Source organism: Phlebotomus papatasi, chromosome 1 (genome assembly GCF_024763615.1).
Source record: "Phlebotomus papatasi isolate M1 chromosome 1, Ppap_2.1, whole genome shotgun sequence".
Classification (NCBI taxonomy): Eukaryota; Metazoa; Arthropoda; class Insecta; order Diptera; family Psychodidae; genus Phlebotomus; species Phlebotomus papatasi.
Window position 1 is genome coordinate 57,034,338 of NC_077222.1, and position 21,708 is coordinate 57,056,045.

At 32.4% G+C, this 21,708-nt stretch overlaps 1 protein-coding gene across 2 annotated transcripts in view; it reads right to left on the reverse strand.

Moving 5' to 3' along the window:
- Positions 1-21,039, reverse strand: part of LOC129807878 (laminin subunit beta-1) — a 54,504-nt gene extending 33,465 nt beyond the window's left edge. Inside the window, exons 1-5 of one of the 2 annotated variants that reach the window (XM_055857486.1) lie at positions 20,968-21,039; positions 11,153-11,275; positions 11,001-11,084; positions 4,641-4,893; positions 62-741 (exon numbers count right to left, since the gene is read on the reverse strand). In XM_055857486.1, coding sequence (XP_055713461.1) covers positions 62-741; positions 4,641-4,893; positions 11,001-11,084; positions 11,153-11,222 — 1,087 coding nt within the window. In that variant the 5' untranslated portion in view covers positions 11,223-11,275; positions 20,968-21,039. Of the gene's footprint in view, positions 1-61; positions 742-4,640; positions 4,894-11,000; positions 11,085-11,152; positions 11,276-18,908; positions 19,364-20,967 lie in introns of those variants that run through there. The other variant, XM_055857479.1, reaches the window with a different exon arrangement.
- Between the last annotated feature and the right edge of the window lie 669 nt (positions 21,040-21,708).

Sequence of the window (21,708 nt, forward strand, 5' to 3'; positions counted from 1 at the left end):
TGTAGGAATATTAAAGTATTTATCATTTAGTCTAATTTCTCGAAAATCAGAAACTTCTTACTTTTGCAGGCATTAGTTTGCTTGCCCAGAGCAGGATTCCACGGAAGGTCATTGTAGAAGTCCTCACATTCCTCACAATTGAGTCCTTTCGTATTGTGCGTACACTCACATCGTCCGTGAACCATATCGTACTTATTGACCACTCCATCCAAGGGCAAACACCTCGAAGCATGCCCGTAGCAGGAGCATGATCCTCGGACAACCATGTTAGATATGGCATAGTAGTACTTTTCCTGAATCTCTTGACGATCATCCAAATGAGTGTCACCAAGGGTATGAAGTCGCGTAAAATTGATCCTCAGATTGGTCATCTTGAGCATATTTTGAATGTGATCAGCATAGGGATTCTCAATGTTCATATTTGGCGGTAGAACACGATAGATCAACTCGCCATTCTTTGACGGTTCGACACCCGAATATCTCGAGTCACAAATGACATCGGTGATATTTTTGGAGAATTCCTTAACATGGGGAAATGATTCTGGGCAATTGTGTGCAAAATATCTGTATACATGCCATGACTTTCCAAAGTCATAGGAGCGCTCTATGAGCATGGCAGCCGGTCGAAATGTGGCAAACACGATGATCAAATGTGTAAAGTGGAATTCTGCCTCCAGGTCCAATTGAATCGTCACGTTTTCCTTGCCATTCTCCGACTGCCACCAAGATTGCTCCAGCGTTCTGTGGGTGGATATACCACAGCAAAAAAAAAAACAATGCAAACAAGAGATATTACTAATTGCACTTCCTCAATAACCCCTATGATCTTCATCATGGAATTAGAGAATCAAGAAATTTTAGTTGAAATGGCGAGATATATTGTACAATTGTGCCAAGTGCATCATGTTGCTATAATAAAAATTACATAAAGGAATCTTTGTGGAATGCTGAACTCCTTATAATAAAAAGAAATTCTATTCTAACCGATAAACGGCTTCAGCACAATGGCCAGTATTTTGGCAAAAATGGCCAATGATGCCCTTTGACACATATTTTAGCTCCGTATAATTTCATGAAATCAAAATTGACGTTCCTTTCTCTCTCAAAAGATTTGCATAAATCTAATCTCAAATCTCATTCTCAAAATTGGACTGAACTAAATTTAATTTGGTGTGATGTTCAAAAGAAGAAGAAGAAGAGTGCGAAAGACATATGCATAGGATAGACATATGCAAAGCTTTCAAGAAAGAAAGGGATGTGAGTATTATATGAATATTAAGCTTTATGGCTACGGCACACCTTTTAGATCGGTAAGATTTCATGAAATCAAAATTCACATCCCTTTCTTTCTCCCATGTTTTGCATATGACTATCTCATTCTTTCGCATACCAAATTCGATTGAGCTAAGTTGAATTTGGAGTGATGTTTAAGAGAAGAAGAAGAGTGCGAGAGAATGAGATAGACATATGCAAAACATGTGAGAAAGAAATGGATCCTAAATTCGACTACATGAAATTTTCTTGATCTAAAAGGTGTGCCGGAGCCATTATGATTTTTTTTCTGGTGAAAAAGGTATGCCTGAGCAATAAGAAAAAAAATTAGTAAGTATAGTGAAAAACTATTGACTAAGGGAAAATTAAGAATTTATGGCTCCGGTTAACCTTTTAGATTAGGAAAATTTTATAAAAACAAAATTCACATCCCTTTCTTACTTAAAAGCTTAGCATTATGTCTCTGCTGTCTCTCCTACTACTTTGCGTTCTTCTTCTTCTTTTGAACATCACACCAAATTAAATCTCGTCCAGTCTAATTTAAAGTCCGAAAGCGTGGGGCAGACTTATGCGAATTTTATAAGAAGGAAAGGGACGCGAATTTTGATTTCATGAAATTTAACCAATCTAACAGATGTGCCGGAGTTATTATTAACCACTTTAATTTTATACTGACTACTGACCATTTTGAATTATTTTTGTTAACCAATTTGATTTTTTTTACAAACAAAAATTCGTTAACTTACTGACCAAAAATGTTTTTTTTTCTCAAAATAAATAAATTACATTATTTTTTCTATGGTTCAATATAAAATTTTCGGTATTAGTGCAATTTCGATTAATAGGCGATATTTTCGTATTTAACCATGGTCATCATCATCACCATTTTCAACCACTTATCCCTATTGGAGTCGCTTTATTTAACCAAGACGCGATTTTAACCCTTTAAGGACGATTGGAACACCGGTGTCCCATAAAAAAAAATAATTTTTCCTGACTACCTAAAGTTATTTTTTTCTAATGTCTGTACATAATTGTAAAGTAAATGGTTGAAGGGATCTAGAATATTTTTTGCAAGTCTCTAGCTATTTGCTTTGTAGTAAATATTTAAGCTCAAAAATGGCGAATTTTTAAATTCTCAAATTCATAATTGATTTTATCTATTTTTTATACTTCCAATTTTTTTTAAGCAAAACTCTTTTGGCAATAAAAACTACAATACTCATACGTAATATTTTTCATTAAAGCGAAAAATATTATTCATTGGTATTGTCAGAAAAATTACTTAAATTTTTGAGCTATTTTTGTCCCTATTGTTTATAGAAGCACAAAATACACCGAATCAGACTCTGTTGGACTTTTCAAGGTTAGATGTAAGACTTATCATTGATTATGTTTCTATCAGATTATGTAACAGTGATTATGTTGACTTTCAGTCCGTAAAAAGTGTCTCGTCGTTAAAGGGTTAAATATCGGGTTATATTGAATCTAACCTAAAAAAATCAAATTGGAAATATGAACTTTGCATATATGTATAAGTTGTCCAATAATCCATTCTTGAGTATACGTAAAATCTGACAATGACAATTTTTGAAAATATTGTTGTGAATTGTGATCTTATATGCAATTTTTCGGTTTTAGGTTATAATTCATGCAAGCCTTGCATATACACTGAGAGAAATCCGAAAAAATAAAAATAACATTTCGGAAATGTTAATTTTACCCTGAAGTATTGATCCGAAATCGGTGTAAATATTACCCTGTGTTAAAGTTACCCTTTTTCATGTTAATTTTACCCTAAAAAAGGAGTAAAATTAACATAAAAAAATGTTGATATATTTTTACACTTAAAAAGTGTTAAAGTTATGAGGAAAAAAAGTTAATCGCACCCTCTTTTTTCTCAGTGTACAATTGCAACTATAAAGAGTGTAATGTTTCACTCTTCAATTTTGGATAAAATTTGGACTTTGGGAAATCAAAAAAAAAACTGGAGATCTGCCCCGGTTCAACCGTGAACAACATCAAAAAGGTCCACCCCGGTTTATCCCAGGGTGATCTTCTAGAGGAAAGCCCCCTTATGCCCGGTTTCAAAAGTCGCAGTTAAATTAGCATTTATCGTAATTTTTCGCAACTTTTCAGGGGACGAAATTTTCAATTCACCTTAACTTTTATTAAAATTGAGTCATAAATGCGATAGTTTCGAATCAAAATATAGAAAAACTGTAAGAGAGATTAATATATTGTAAAAAAAATTACTAAAACTACTAGTAAGATCTACCTAGAATAGTATGAAAACAAAGTTATCGATAAAGTACATAATTTATCATGATTTGGAATATTGAGGATACGAAGTATATTTAATAGAGAACTGCTCTAAATTTAGAGTATCCGAGAATTTTAGGATTTCTTGAATGAATTCAATCTTCGCAAAATCAGATGAACGATACATCACCGATAGCATTTTGAACTAACTTAGAACTTAAAATTCTACAAGGGGTAACTCATTTACATTTTTTCTGACAAGGGTTTCTGGTTTCTCGGGTTTCACGATGCAGAAATTGGGTTTCGCGATGCAGAAATTGGATTTCTCCGGTTTCGCGATGCAGAAATTGGGTTTCTCGGGTTTCGCGATGCAGAAATTGGGTTTCTCGGGTTTCGCGATACAGAAATTGGGTTTCTCGGGTTTCGCGATGCAGAAATCGGGTTTCTCGGGTTTCGCGATGCAATAAGTGGGTTTCTCGGGTTTCACGATGCAAAGAGTGGATTTCTAGGGTTTCGCAATGCAGAAATTGGGTTTCTCGGGTTTCGCGATGCAGAAATTGGGTTTCTCGGGTTTCGCGATGCAAAGAGTGGGTTTCTCGGGTTTCGCGATGCAAAGAGTAGGTTTCTCGGGTTTCGCGATGCAAAAAGTGGGTTTCTCGATGCAAAATGTGGGTTTCTCGGGTTTCCCGATGCAAAGAGTGGGTTTCTCGGGTTTCGCGATGCAGAAATTGGGTTTCTCGGGTTTCGCGATGCAGAAATTGTGTTTCTCGGGTTTCGCGATGCAGAAATTGGGTTTCTCGGGTTTCACGATGCAAAATGTGGGTTTCTTGGGTTTCGCGATGCAAAATGTGGGTTTCTCGGGTTTCGCGATGCAAAGAGTGGGTTTCTCGGGTTTCGCGATGCAAAATGTGGGTTTCTCGGGTTTCACGAAGCGTTTCTCGGACAATTGACGAGGGTTTCTCAATATGAGTTACCCCTTGAAATTATAAGACTTCCTAGAATGTCGAGCACGTTTTTTAAGATCACGAATTTATGCAGGAATATAAAAGATCACCATGGACTATCATAGGTTTAATTATTTAGCAATAGAGAAACTCTAGACTCACCCTGGCTGATTCTTGTAGATGATCTGACCAATTCGATGATTGGTCTTTGGATCATTTTCTGTATGGGGTCGCGTGTCGCAGAGGAAGCACTTGAACTCTTTGAGATGAGAGACAATACAGTATCGCTCAGGTTCCGACAGGCCACATGTTGACGATGCATACAATCTATTTTCGCGACCGATCAGCAGATTCCCCGTGGCTGGGTAACAGGAACTGTGTTCACATGGATGTACACGCTGCAGAGGTCTGTGCGCTATAAATAGTCAAACAGATTCACTCTCTCTGGCTCCAAAGCAACAAATACAGCAGAAAAAAACACAAGAGTCCAATACAGTGTTTGGATTAGAGAAAAAGGAAAGGCTTCACTTGTTTTTTCCCAATCCCCCAAGCTCATCATTTCCACATTGTCCGCATGAGTTAAAGAAAGACAGATCTTGTATGGGAAGCTGGGAAATAAACACACACCCAATGAGATGAGGATGAGTTAAGAGAATAAATACTAATTGAACCGTCTGTCCTGTGTGAAATTACCAGCAATATTAGCTGATGATGTAACATTTCTTTGTGAAATTGAGAATTGACCAATAAGACAAAATGTCACATCATTAAGGAAGGCTTTTTTCAGAGGATTCTACTAATATAGGTCTAGGTGGCATCTACGGGTCAAATATTGGTGGCCAAGTCTCTCAATGGCTTTGTCCAAATTGGGATTTTCGGGAGAATGTGAAAGTCAAGGGGAGACAAGCCCTCAAAAAATGATCCTCAAAACACCTCGATAGTCTGTCTGATAGAAGGGACTTGTAGTGCTGGGCCAAATTCCACCAAGTGGATAAAACTCCTGCACTTCCTCATCATCTTCAGCCGGTGGACGCTGATCACCACGCAGGGGTACATCTAAGGGCTTCAAGGTTGTCAGTGGTGTTGTAATTGTGATCTTGGGAGCTCTTGTCCGGTGCCAAATGTAAAAGGGCTTCTGAGTTTGATACGTGGGACCCAGAACCACTGAATGGATGATCATTTGAATGGTGTTATCATGATATGAGTTATCAGTTGAAAGAGGAAATAACATTGGCATATACATAATGTGAAAATTCCGTATTAAATATTCTAACAAGGGAGGTCATCGAGTCATCAAATTCTGATTGGCTTCATATTAAGAACATAGACGGGGATGGGCATCATAAGGATTGTGTCATACTCAAAAAGTGCTAAATTTTTTTTCCTTTAAGAAAAGCGACCAGAATGATTGCATGCAAAACTGTATATGATAAAGATAGTCCTAGAACCAGCAGATGCAGCAGTGGCGCAGCGGGCAAGCGGACGGTGTTTATAACGCAAAGGTCTCGAGTTCGATTCTTGCTTAGCGCCGTTTTTATTGTTTATTTTTTTTTATTCCTATTATTTTTTTAAATCAGATATACATTTATTTATCGTTTTTTAATCACTGACCGTTTTTTTATCATTAATATAGCAATATTTTCTTTGCACTGTAATATACTCCTAATATGAATGTTTAACTAAAGTAGCGTATTAAATGCTCTTTTACGCGTTTGCTGATTTTAATTTTTTTTAAAGGAATAGAAACTAAGAATTCATCCTCATTATGGTCTTATTTGTCCTAGATATACAATACATAGCGTTATTTTTATTTATTTTTTAAATCATTTGCCTAAGCAATGTGTCTTGCAAAATAATATATCAAAAAATTTATGTATCTACAAAGGATAGAAAATTATTATAGTCAATAATCTGCACAAAATCAAGATAGGGTAGAGTCAGTACTTTTTCGCCAGTAAGCCCTTTTTCGCCACCTAAATTAAAATCACATTTTAAAAAAATTATGAGTTCGTGGAACTACGAAATGAGTGTTATTTCGTGACCTCTAACCAAATGAATCAGAAAACCATATCAGATGCTCCACCGACTAGATTATTTGCAAGTTAATTAAAGAAATTGTCGACGCGTAAAAGAGCATTTAATACGCTACTTTAGTTAAACATTCATATTAGGAGTATATTACAGTGCAAAGAAAATATTGCTATATTAATGATAAAAAAACGGTCAGTGATTAAAAAACGATAAATAAATGTATATCTGATTTAAAAAAATAATAGGAATAAAAAAAAATAAACAATAAAAACGGCGCTAAGCAAGAATCGAGCTCGAGACCTTTGCGTTATAAACACCGTCCGCTTGCCCGCTGCGCCACTGCTGCATCTGCTGGTTCTAGGACTATCTTTATCATATACAGTTTTGCATGCAATCATTCTGGTCGCTTTTCTTAAAGGAAAAAAAATTTAGCACTTTTTGAGTATGACACAATCCTTATGATGCCCATCCCCGTCTATGTTCTTAATATGAAGCCAATCAGAATTTGATGACTCGATGACCTCCCTTGTAATATATTTTTAATTTAAAACCTATTTTAGGATCGTTACCAATTTGGTCGTCGAAGAGATAACTTTGATCTTGAAATTGCTAAACTTTGGAATAAGTAAGACCAAAATGATTTCTCTCAAATGCTGCAAATTACAATACATTTCTAAAATTTGGAAATTTCCATTAGCATTTAGGTACTTTTGCAATTTTGAGAGATTCATATGAATTAAATACAAAATTAAGATCAAGTTTTTTTCTAAAGGTACAATTTTTGTATATGTTAACTCTGTTAACTCAATTTGTAAACGCACAGTAAAAAAATAAAGACTTAAAGAAAAAAACTTATTTGTTCTCGATTAATTCCAATAAAGCATAGGGTAACTGTGCCAAATTTCTGCATAGTTGGATGTAAGCGCCAAAGGCTAAAGTTTGAAATTTAATAATTTTTAATACAAATTTGATTTTTTTTGTTACTTCTTTTTTCAGGAGTGTTGCTATAACAATCTTGTAGATAATTTATCGTCTTTGTTTTCTCTAAAATCATTCTTAATACATTTTAAAATGAATAAAAATATAGAAATAACTTTATGTAATATTTCGGCTACCTTAATTTCCATAGGCCCTTGCCCTTCCGGAATTCTTTCAAAGTATTTTTCACGTCATCTCGTCCGTCGAAGCAACATTTTTTTTGTTTTTTTACACTGTATAATCTCTTAGAGTATGCAAAAACTAAAAATTCATAAAAATTTGTTGAACAAAAAAAGTGGCCAAAATTGCAAGCTGGCTGAAATATGATACAATTTCATGATAAAAAGAATATGAAAAAAAAATATTTTATATTTTGGAACGGAAAAAGAAACATTTTTATGGAAATTTTTTAAAACTTTTTTTTCTAAATCTGCATGAAAGTTTAAAGATAAAGCAAAAAGATAGTTTTTTTTTTAAAGTAAGAAAAGCGCAAATGGCCAGTCCAATGTGCCCTCTAAAAGCACCAATTAAAAGGGAAACGCCAAACAAAAAAATCTGTTTCTATTAACTTCGGTTATTATTAAAATAGATTTTTTGTTTTAGTAAATAAGATTTACTTAATTTATTAAATACTTATGATTTATTAAATAAGTATTCAAAGACTGATGCATTCAACATTAGGCCATTTTCCTCTACTATTCACTTGGTTTGTGAAAAGAAAATCACACTTCAGCGATTTAAGTTGCATTTTGAGATTTTTTCTTGATTATTACAGAATTGGATATAAAATGTTGTGCACTTTTGGAATCCAATTTAATCTCAGAAAGTTTGTATTGAAAAGATTTTCTGTAATTTCAAAATTTCCGAACCGATATTTGCTATATAAGTCACGGTAGTAAGAATAAGTTTTTCCTAAAATTATTAGTAGAAGAATGTTCTTGAATTCGTGTGTCGTATTTGCGAAAAATCAAAGTCAAATCCAAAGACATTTTAAGTGTAATAATGGCATTTTCTGAATGGAAGATTGCCCTAATAGATTATATTTTGCCTCAAAATATTGATTTTTTTTCTCAAAACTCTACAAATTCTTTTAGTTATGCCTTAAAAGGTTGCTTAAAATAAAATTATTTACATTTCAATGCGAAAACAACGGAGGAAAATTATAAAAGATTAATAGAAAAAACCTAAGCTGTCATAAAAAAATAGGAAAATATTTAATTTTAGGATTTGGAGTATTTTGAAATTGCTATTATCATTAAAGGCAGAATCACATTGACAATAAAGTACTCGCCGTAGCCTCACCGTATTTCTTTATTTTACACATTTTCATTGCAATTCTTACAAAAATTTTCCATTATTGTATTATACCTTATCTCATACTCGGTGGCACTAGGTGAAAATAATACTATAAGAAAATTGAAGAAATAAAATGAAAATGCGATAAACAGTGAGTAAAAAAAAACTGTATGATTAATATCTCTTACATTTTTTTCTCACCGTTTATCGAATTTTCGTTTTATTTCTTCAATGTTCTGATATTTTTTTCACCTAGTGCCACCGAGTATGAGATAAGGTAATACGGTAATCGAGAATTTGCGTAAGAATTGCAATGAAAATGCGTAAATTAACGAAATATGGTGAGCATTTTACTGTCAATGTGATTCTGCCCTAAACTTGAAAAAATATTTTAAAAAAAAAAAAACAAAATAATAAAAGAAAACAAGTCTCTTTTTAAATCAATCAATGAACTTTAAAATCGATCAGAGAATTTTGGTTATTTTTTGAGTCCAAATGAAAAGTATAGGGTGGAGTATACACTTATGGATAGCGTGCAAAAATCTTAAGATCTTACGTAAACCATATTTCGAAAAGTCATAAAACTATTAGTTTATGATGCGATTAACAATTTTTTTGAATTTTCAAAATTTGTTTAATGTAATTACTTAAGATTTTTGCAAGTTGTTCAATAACATTCATAAGTGTAGACTCCACCCTATATTCAGTTTTTACAGAATTTGCTATATCAAATAAAATGATATTATGATATTAAAGTTATAATATGATTATTAATATGATATTAAAGAAAATATTTTTTTTTCATATTGCACTTATACTAAACTAATATATATTTTTTTATTCAGAGTGATTTTACATTTACGTAAAGAATTTTATAAAACAAAATGTCTTTTCACTGTACTAATTTACCTTTGAAATTCAATTTATTTTAACATTAAATTATCGATATTTTTCCTATAAAATTTGTGAACTGATCAATATTTTCAAAATATTCATAAAAGACTTAAAGACTTAGGGTGGAATAACCGGCTATCGCCATGTTTAGGAAAAAATTAAATTCATTTAATCATAACTTTTGAATCCTTCTTACAAGATAAGTCAAATTTGACACAAAGTTACTTAGATGTATTGGCTCTAGATACGTGAAAACAATAATCCTAGAACATAACGCTGGACTACTTAAAAAACTGATTTTTATTAATAATGCAAAAATAACCACTTCGTCGCCACTTTTTACCATTTTTCGCCAGTTTTGTAAAATTTGTAACCACTTCTCGCCACCCACTTAAAAAGAACCACACTCGGTTATTTTAGGCAATGCTATACAAAAAAGAATACATTCACCATTTCTCTTTCCTTGTGATCACTTTATTATTACTCTCTTTAAATGATTTTTCTTCACTTTTATTTGAGAAATCAAATTATGGGGCTTTTGCAGAAAGTAAACAATGCAGATTTGACAACTGAGAATGTACGAAGTGAAGTTAGCGTCGCCTATTGAAAAGATATGGCGACAGGTGGTAAAATCAATTCCAGAATATTACCACTTCTCGCCATGCCTCATTTTTATACAAAAATAATATAAAATGAAATATTAATTGACTAAATGCAAATTTTATGTATTCCACAAGTGCAATTAAATATTCAATAGACAAATTATTTACCCAAATAGGTATTTTTGGCCTGATGAAAATTTGACGACACTTAGTACATTTGGTAAGAGATGTTGGATTCGATGCACTTGCTTAAAATATTGCTCTAAAAAGTGATCAAAATCGTGAATCCAAAACGAATAATTATTATTTTTCGATTCTATGCGTAGAAGCAGAAACAATACAAAAAAATTGCGACTCATTTATTTCATAAATTGCGAAAAATAGCGATTTCAATGTAAGTGGCGAGAAGAGGGGCACTGGCGAGAACTGGTGATTCCACCCTACGTAAATTTGATGTTTTCTTCTAAATTTTTAAAATGAAAAATAAAATTGTAATTATTTTATGAAACATTTAAGATTTTGCTTTGAAACTTCTTCCTTCAATGAAAATCTCAAAAGCAAGAAATTCGATTTTGTAAATGAGCATTGGAGATTTTTTTTTATCTAATCCAAAGCCATAAATTCTAGTCAAAGTTTCAGTAATACATAGTCATGTCCTCTTTCAGTAAATTAAAATAAATGAAACAATGTACAAAAATGGATAATATTTGCATTAACTTACGTTTCGAATAGGCCACTCTTGGCCGCTCCCGACGACCTCCTGGAATTTGCTGTGAAGGATGCTGTGCACTAATTTGTGAAATACCTATAAAGCCAAATATATCGCTTTGATTATAAGTCACTTTGAACATCTATGCTAAATTCCAAACTCACATTGAACTAAAATTATAACTATGTACAGAAGGACACTGAGTTGACCGGATGTCCAGGGGAGTTTGGCCATGTTGAATGGCCGGCAATCGAAGAGGGCACGTCTGGCAATTCAGGCGTCCAATTCTGCAATAGATAGACAAACATGGAGTGTTTGGAGACAAGAAACAATGAAATTGCAAATTCTATTGCTAGTTTCAATGTACTCAGCATAAAAGATCATATTCCTCTGGCGTGATTTTTCACGGAAAAGTACTAATATGCTTTGACTTCAGACATTTCCATTCATTTAGACTTTTTTTTTGCATTAAGCAATGAGAAATGCAACATGAAACACAATGTAAGCATTTTCCTTGCCCGCAGAGTCACTAAATGTAAATTATGTATGTGTATGTCTTATGATTGCAGTTCCGCTCTCAACTGATAATATTCTTAACATGACGTCTCGCTCAAAGAATATCAAACCATGCACGATAAGGAATAAATAGAATAAAAGTATATAGTGGCGGGTGGAGATTTTTGCCGGCTGGAAATATCTCAATGAAGGAGACTAAATTCTCAAGTATCTCCGTCAGAGATGAATTTCAAGTAAAACAATCCTAATATTTTGAACCCGTTATCATTCACGCACAGTGAAAACGTTTGAGGTCAGGAAGGGCATAAGTTTCAGGCCTTTTTTTTCATATTCCCCTCTGCCTCGTGCGCTATTTCTGGAGCCACACAGACCTCATTTCCCGCATTCTGGAGCTTTATAAATTCACCATTAATTCCCCAAAAAGCACTTTCAAGTTCATCTTGAGGAAAGAAAGAAAAAAAAAGATTTGCTAAAAATCTCACGTTTTCCTCTTCAACAGAAATTGTGCCGATCGCAAGCTAAAAGAATCCTCAGTGCTTCACACCAAAGTGATGTCATGTTTGGAAGGCAACATCTAAATAGACATCAAATATCATGCTTATTCTCATGACATAATGTTTGGAGGAATAATTTAATATGAAATTAAAGTAAATATATTGCCATTGGCTCTCCTTCCTTCAGTGTCGTCGGATGTTGGTGAGCACGAAACATATGGCAGCAATGAAGAAATTCCACTATTACTGACTCTCTGGCTCTTTTGTGGTATTTTCTCAGTGTCCACGAGGGGCAAATAATTTTCTAACGCGTGCCATACATAATTGAAACAATCACGAAGATGTCAAGACTTATTTTCTTGAAAGAGTTCATTTCTTTGGAATGTGCAAATTGGTAATTATTTAACAATGAATATCGATAAGGGACAATTAGCGTAGCATTTATTTATAAAATCTCGTCAAAATTGTTTTAGCAAATGTCGCAGTATTTAAAACGATGTGATTTTAAATAAAGAAAAGCAGTAGTTTATTTCAATATTTATTCCCATTTGACGTAAAGCAAATATTGAACAAGCTAAAAAGAAGCAAAAGCAATTTTTGAGGTGGGCACAGATAGAGTTACAGAAGTTCTTATAGAAAAGAATATCTCTTTGAGAAAAGTTATTGAGTGCTTAATTTATATTGTTATCGTAAGTGAGAAGATACAAAGAGGTTCTTAGATAGATGAAAAGTAAATAAAGGACAGATCATATTAATTCTACATATAAATCGGATGATGATTAGGGCAGAATCACATTGACAATAAAATGCTCGCCGTAGCCTCACCGTATTTCGTTAAATTACGCATTTTCATTGCAATTCTTACGCCAATTTTCCATTACCGCATTACCTTATCTCATACTCGGTGACACTAGGTGAAAATAATATAAGAAAATTGGAGAAATAAAATGAAAATTCGATAAACGGTGAGCAAAAGAACTGTACGATTAATTTCTCGTACAGTTTTTTTTGCTCACCGTTTATCGCATTTTCGTTTTACAGTAGACTCTCTCAAATTCGGGCATATGGGACCGAAATGTCAGCCGAGTTAGACAGAAATTCGGGCGACAAACTTTTTGAAATGCAACGATTTTTTATTCATGTGCATACAGATATTGAGTTTACACACTCATATATAACGTAAATTGCATGAAAATCCCTCAATAATGCAAAATCACATCAAAACTAAGACAAACCATGCCAAATTTGAGCATATTTGATTCATTTGATAATCATAATCAAACTTGAAAAATGACAACAAACTTTTTTCAAATGTAACCGCTGCCCGAATTAAAAAGTAACCCGATCTTAAAAGAGCCGAATTTGCGAGAGTCTACTGTATTTCTTCAATGTTCTGATATTATTTTCACCTAGTGCCACCGAGTATGAGATAAGGTAATACGGTAATCGAGAATTTGCGTAAGAATTGCAATGAAAATACGTAAATTAACGAAATACGGTGAGCATTTTACTTTCAAAGTGATTCTGCCCTTATTCTTATAATCACGCCCCAGGTAATTTGGGCTGTAATAAATTGGGCAGAAGATTGATAGAAATGTTCAGTAAACATTATTTTTAAAATGTTAAACAATGCATTTTTATTTCATGAAAATAATCAAATAGCTTCAACAAGGGAAAAAAATAAGACGGTATGCACAATCTTGACACCACACATGTGGTTTATATCATTTCAGATTCAGACCAATTTTGATGGCTTACTAATCAAAATTATATTATTTTTACACCCAAAATGGAATGATTCGTTGTCCGTTTTTTATAGATAATTTTTGCATTATTATTTTAAAAATTTTTAAATATTATAAAATGAATATTAGATAAAAACTTGGACATTTGTTTAGATTCTTTGTTTAGAATAATATTAGATTAAATTATATTAGATATTAGATAATAAATAAATATTAGAATAAAATTAGAATTTGTTTAGAATAATATTATTATGACAATTTAGAGATGGATTTATAATTGTATTAAAGCAATGGATTGCACTACTGTGCAAAATTCTAAATATGAACTCATTTGACCATGACACTGCCATAGAATTGGATCTAAGATCATCTTATGTATGTGAACAAAACTATCATAGTACACGGCTTGCATATTAATAACATATTTTGAGTAATTAAATACTAATTTAATAGCTCTAATTTGTTACCGAGATCCTGCATCAATCGAACACTTCAGATATGTTCTGTTTAATGTATAATGCAAAAATTAATTATATAAGGGAAGGCGACCAGGGATCGCCGGTATTCCTCGGACGGACAAATTGTCCTCCTGTATTGTTTTCTCCAAGATAAAGCGAATTTTTTTTTTTTTTTTAAATCGCTACACTTTACCAATCAATTTTATTGCAAAAATGCATTACGTTAGTTCATATTTTATCCGTTATACTTTATTCGTGATCTGACCAATCTTGTGATCAATGCATGGTGATCCAAGGAGCAGAGGTAGTATTTGCAATTAAACCTCTAAAATATTAAATGCACAGAAATAATATTGGATCACAAATAATACGCATTGGCATAAAAAATATCAAATAGTGTTTTGGGCCCTTTATATTTTCAAGTAATAATGGAATAATTTTTCTCAACTGCCAATCCGCGATACCCTTTCTTTACAATATCAATCCTCAATATTTAACAATCTGAATAATGAATTCATAATAGTTTATCTCTTATTATAAAATTTATAACAGTTCTTTGATTTTTTCTCTAATTTATTAAGTCATAATTCACATTTAAAGCTTCTGAAGAATTACAAGTCTGAGACATATTTTGTAAATAAAGAAACTTTAATTTAGCTGAGATTTTTTTGCAATTTAAGCTTCTGTGGTTCGAAGTTCCTTTTCTTTATATAACTACTTTAATACATTTTATGAAAAACCTAAGCAATTTATAAAAGAAATTTTAATATTATTCATATATTTTGAATTATTTATCCCTGATGAGGTTACGGAGTTACAGCACCAACTTTAGACTATTAAAATTTCTATATTAAAGATGATAAATGAATAAAATTCTTCAATTTAAAGAATAATAATAATAAATAATTTGAAATCTGCATAAAATTTTAATAGTTTGAAATTATCTATACGCAAAAAAGTTGTCTAAAATATTAGGAAAATGTATTGCTTTCGGAAGAGACAGAGTCATTATATGCCCAACGCAGAATAGCTTTTGTTTTGTAAACATGTTTTTGACATTTCAATGAGAATGAATGAAACCGAGATCAGTTGTCTCGTTCTTCTCTTATAGGAAATTTTAAAAACATGTTTAAAAACAAAATTTATTGCGCGTTGGGCATTATGCCCAACGCACAATAACTTTTGTTTAGTAAACATGTTTTCAAAATTTCCCATGAGAATGAGCGAGATGACTAGATCTAAATATCACTCACTCTCATAGAAAAGTCAAAAACATGTTCACTTAACAAAAGTTATTGTGTGTTGGACATTATATTGATAAAACCTTGGCAGGAACAATAAATTTTTCCAAATATTGACTAAAGATCACTAAAAAGACGAAAAACATTTACTTTTTAAATTGGACAATGTTGCTCTTTTCAAAAAAACGTAAAAAAATATTATTGTAGCATTGAAATGAGAAAGTAAATTTATATAGATTAATTATATGATAAGAAAATTTCTAAAAGTTTAAAACAATAAATTTTTACATAATTCGATAGAAGATGTTAAAATATCAATACGTTAAATAAAAAAAAAGGTTTGCTTATTTCATTCACTTTTATAACAATATTGAACTAATTTTGAAAGAAAGTAAGATAAACTAGTTTTTTTTTATAAACTATTAAAAATACGAATAGCATAATTGTTATCGAAAAGATGCGAAACTTGGGATTACATATTTATTAAGCTCAAAAAAACTCAATTTTCCCTAAAGCTTTATAACTTGTTCTCATTAATAGTATCTCTTACTTTAGTAATCAGAGAGTACAAATCCGAGATAAATCTCTAACCGTTCATCTATAAATCAGTCTCTTTAACACTTTAAGAACGAGAGGGTCCAAAATATTTTTTCTGACTTGTTAGAGCAAAACAAACTTTAGATGACCGTAGGAGAATTTCATTTTTTACTCACCGGTCGGTGACGCTAAAATTAAAGAGTTAAAGTTAAAAGCTAATTCGTTCTTTGCTAAAGATCTTTAATTATATAGTGTAAAATTTCTTTAAACCTTTAAATTGCAAATAATATATTTTACAATAACAAAGCTGAAATGGAAATACACGAAATACCAAAAGAAAATTTCTTTAATTTCAAAGCTGTTCGGAAGAACATTTTAAATCTTTAATTTAACCCTTTATGGACGATTAAAACACCGGTGTCCTATAAAGAAAATAATTTTTCCTGACTACCTAAAATTATTTTTTTTTATGTCTGTACATAATTGAAAAGTAGGAGATTGAAGTAATCTAGAATATTTTTTGCAAATCCCTAGCTATTTGCTATGTAGTAAATATTTAAGCTCAAAAATGGAGAATTTTTAAATTCTCAAATTCATAATTGATTTTATTTATTTTTTATACTTCCAATTTCTTTTAAGCAAAACCCTTTTGGCAATAAAACCTACAATACGCATACGTAATATTTTTCATTAAAGCGAAAAATATTATTCATTGGTATTGTCAGAAAAATAACTTAAATTTTTGGGGTATTTTTGTCCCTATCGTTCATAGAAGCACAAAATACACCGAATCAGACTCTGTTGGACTTTCCAATGTTAGATGTAAGACTTATCATTAATTATGTTTCTCAGTTTAATTTTTATTGTTGATTTTCGATCCGTAAAAAGTGTCTCGTCGTTAAAGGGTTAAAAGGGTTAAAAGAAAAAAAAATCCATTCAAAATTAGAACGGATTTGTTTTTAATCGTTAAATATTTAATTTTGACCCTAAGTATTTCACATAAATCTATAAGCGTTCTTTATTGTGTATTTTCAAAAACAAAACGGAAAAGAAAAATATTTCGAACAAGTATCTAACTTTTAAGTAAGTAACTTTCAAGTCTAAAACACACATTTTATTTTTTTTAGCGAATTACTACTTGAATATTTTCTAGCAAAATTGAATGAAGTGAATTGACGAGGCAATAGTAATGCCCTAGACACACTTACGACTTAAGCCGAGAAATGGCTTAGTGGAAAATGATGGAAATGTACTTTAACCATTATTTCTAATATAATTACGCTAAGCCGTCTCTCGGCTAATCCTCAGATCTGTCGAGGCCCTAATAATATCATATCAGAGTAAATTCTTTGTAATTTTGTATTACTTTTAGCCTTATCCCTGATTGTGATAACTGCTGCTTTACATTAAAATTAAAATTGTCAATTGATTTAATAATTCAGAACCTTCTCATAAACTAGAGTTTTAATATGATACACTGGTAATTCTCAAAAAATTATTTACTCTATTCCTGTAAAATTCCACAGATAGAACATATTAGATTTCGAGCAGTGCATAAACATTTAATTGTGCTATAAATGACTTTCGTAAATATTTACTTTACACTTTGCCTAAATTATACCATCAGACTCCCCCTTGAAGAAATAAATTTTTGTACTACAAAGTATGATACATAATACTTGGAATTGATGGTGATTTCCCTTTAAATTAATCTATTTATCACTTTTCCAGATTATTTGCCCCTTGCCTTACACAATTTTTCACTCTCAACATCCGCTCAACTTGTCGCTGGTTTTACTTGTAACTTTGCGAGATAGTTTTAAATTTAGTCTTCTCTCATTTTGCCAAAGACCACAGGAAAATTGATAAAAGTTATCAAATTGTAAATATATACTCTAAATAATAAAATATATTTAATGGGGATTGTGAAGCATTTTCAGAGTGTTGAGAGATTATTACAATTTCTGATCTTGACCAGAGAATAGCGATGAAATCTTTTACAAGTTGAATTTTATATGGACAATTTGCTACTCAATAGATTGCCTTAATTTTTGCTCTTCTTAAATGACGATGAAACCCATGAATTATATTTTAGGAAAAAGAATCGTGGGGCGGAGTAGAACATCAACAGCGGAGCAAACATTAAAGCATGAAACCGCAGAGGAAGTCGTATTTGATATTAATTTTTCCTACGAGCACTGGAGAAAACGACAAAAAGCGCATTTAATGTGTTGGGCTCCGGAGACGATGAAACTTGAATTGTGAGATTGTTTCCATTTTTGGGCGGGAGCAGATGGAGAAAAGGAATTTACTGTCTGCAGAATGTTTGCATTCTTTTAAGGGCTTTTGTACTAAAAAGTATGAGTAAAATTTTGCTGGGTTTCTCCTTTTCTGCCGCCTCTGTCGCCAACAAAACTCCCAAGGAAGATTATTGAGAGGTCTTTTTTGTTCTTTCCCAATGGACAATTGATTTGGTTGTCTCTTGACTTTCCAGTGAGATCCCCACGATCGCACTCACGCAGTCCAACATAAACAAGAATGCAGTACGCTCTCGAGAGCAATGATCAAGCAACGAGTAAACATATATAGTTTAGAAATTGGTCTTCTGTCTTGTGTAAAAAAAAAAGCATCTGACAATCTAGGCCTCAAATTCCTAGAATTCACATAATATTTCTTCGTTGCAGAAGATCACAAGGATATAGGATCCTACGAAAGGCTTGCATATCATTGAAGAATTCAAGAATTTTTAGCACTACTCATCATAAAATTTAAAAAGAAATCAACTAAAATTATCTATCACAGTTCTTTATCATTTCTAATGCTGAGAAAAGAAGGGAAAATGCTCATGAAGAATGCATTTAAAGTTGGAGTTTAAATAAGGAACAAGCTAGCTGCACAACAAAAATATACACTCAGAGAAAACACTCACTCGGACGTTGCACAAACACACACAGATAGTCCACGGAGGATGAAGAAGCTGGAATAATAGCACTTAATCCAGAAGATGAGACAGAAGAGGCTAAAAATGTAATCCACTTGGAAATTGTTTCCACTCCATAAACACACCACTATGGGAACTGAGATTTTTTTCCTACTTTACACACTCTCTGTTCACCAGGAATCACAGTCTTTCTCCAAAAAAAAAACCTATATAGATTCTGTATGTTGCGGGAAATATCCTCAGTTTCTGGTCACTTTAAACACTGATAAGATGAAGTTTTCTTTCACAAAAAAAACTCAATTTCACCCACAAAAGTATTTCTTTGAGAATTTCAGAAACAATCCAACACAGCTCTGTTGTTTCTCCTTCCACTTTCCAGTCCAAATGCCCAAATCCAACAGAGAGGCACTTCCACTCCGTTCAAGCCATCCAACTCAACTGAATCTGTGTGTGCGATCGCAGAGAATGGCAAGAAGAAATTCAGAGAGAGAGCAGGAGATTTTCTGGCCCACACACATGTACACCACATGTCACGATCCCATGTCCAAAATATAAAGTTAACTTGCGAGGGAAGTACAAACACTGATTTCTTCTCCAAAGACATTACACACTATCTGAAAAGTTTCTTCCGATATGCCTCCTCTTTTGCCTCATTCTTCAAGAAACTAGCCAAAAGTGTGCGTGAGATCATTCTTTTTCTCTCCCTGTTGACGATTAAGAGAGTAAATTTATCTCTAATTCTCTCTTTAAGTATGAGGAACACGTCTTAACTGAGGAAAGCAGGGATCATCCGAAGACAATGCTAAAGTCAGGTCTATATTTCCCTTGATATTTCCCTTAAAAATCTTCACAAGAAATGGCGTCTCAACGGAAAATAAATCACTCTTAATAGATTTAGACCAGTTTTGACATAAAACAGGTCTAAAACAGATAGTATACTCGTCTAAAATAAAAGTGATTTAAAACAAATGTTGTAGATTAAATAAGGGGATTCAAACAAACTGCAAACCAAATATAAAAGTTGTTTGATACTAAAACCTCGTCTAATCCAAACCTTAATGGAATTTGGGGAATTTGCCTTAATGTTAGAAGTGGATTAACTCACTATGAACTATCAAGAATGAAATTTATTTAAGTATCAGAAAAAACGTCTTAATAAAAAAAAGAATCATTTTATAGTCGTTAGACCAGTTTCTGACTTTCATTTAGTCTAAGATTAACAGGAAACTAGTCTAAAATGAAAAAAAAGAACTCTGACGAAAAAATAATATTACTATATACACTTGATGAACATAATAAATAAATTTCGAAAAAAAGGTCTTGTAGCGTAAGATTGGAATTCTTAAATCAACAGATACTACATATGAATTTTTTTTTGATAACGAAATCTCGTCTAATTTGTAATATGAAGGGGATTTTATAAAGCTAAATGACGATAGAATATCTTTATGTGATCATTTAGAACGAAATCTAGGCCATAATTAAAAAAAATATAGGTAAACAAGTTTGAATAGAAATTATACGTCTAAATCCAATTTAAAATAAACGAAACCTAAATTTTCCAATTGGATTTTCTATTTATTTATGAAAACGGATTGATCATACTTCAACAAATAAAAGTTGGAATGTCCAAGACTATTCAATTAAATTCAATTTAGCAAATTAAGTGTTTTCAAAATTCCACTCATACTAAAATGAATCTGGTCTAAAACGAAAACTATCCCTGTCTAAAACGAAAAGTAATTTAGTCTAATAAAAAATGCTTTCGCTAATCAAATTTCGTCTTTATAAAACGATCACAATCATCTCCTAATAACACGACGAAATGTTACAACTCGTATAAAAAGTTTCCATAGATATTTTTAAGCACATAAAATGTTACACAGTAATTTTCTGGGTGTAAATTTTCCCGGATGGACAATAAATATAAATTACTTCCCACAAAATATTTGGCTTCGAGTTTACAAAAAATGGACTTTAAATTCTATAAAAGTCCCTATACTAATTTAGTCGAAATTGACCCTTTTCATGAGATAAAAGCTCTTACCTTTGCTTCCAGCTGAGGAGCTCTTACTAAACACTCTCCCTGGAGACGCCAAAGTGTCCCTCGCGAGACTGAAGTTCGGCTGTTAGGATTTCCGCTCCCTCACATTCACACAAAGTGAGCAACAGCAAGTTTGTTAAGATGATAAGAACGGTCGCTGGAGAGGTCAATTTCTGAAATTGGTACAGAGATAAAAATTACTATAGTTCATTCTTCAGTTGGACATTCACAAAAAAAAAGTCAAGTTTGTGGTAAAGCGCATACAGTCACAGAAAATTATCTCCTCTCGGAGATTCGCTACAAATTCTGCCTATGGAACTTCCTGGAGGAGGCAAGATTAGAGAATCGCGCCAAAGTTACAAATTCCAGGCGTGTTTTCTCTGTGAGATGGCAGTACAGTGCTGAAAGAAGTTTCGTTTCCCGCGCTTTTTGAGACAAGGTGAGAGAATTACATAAAATCACCTTCCAGTTCCAGGTATGTATAATAATGGTACCTATTGGTTATCCGTCTTTGTCTAACTACTACTAGTATCTCCAGTATCTCCCTCAGAACTTTGTAATGATTCTAAGACAGAAATTCTCTGAAGAAGATTGTTGGGGGAAACACATGCGTAAATTTTGTATCAGGCATGACGTAAATTTTGCACGATTCTCTCGCGAAAATCATACAGTGTGCAAAATACCGGCTTAATTTAGATACTATTGGTCAGACAGAGACAGGAAATGGCACTGAAAATGGGTAGA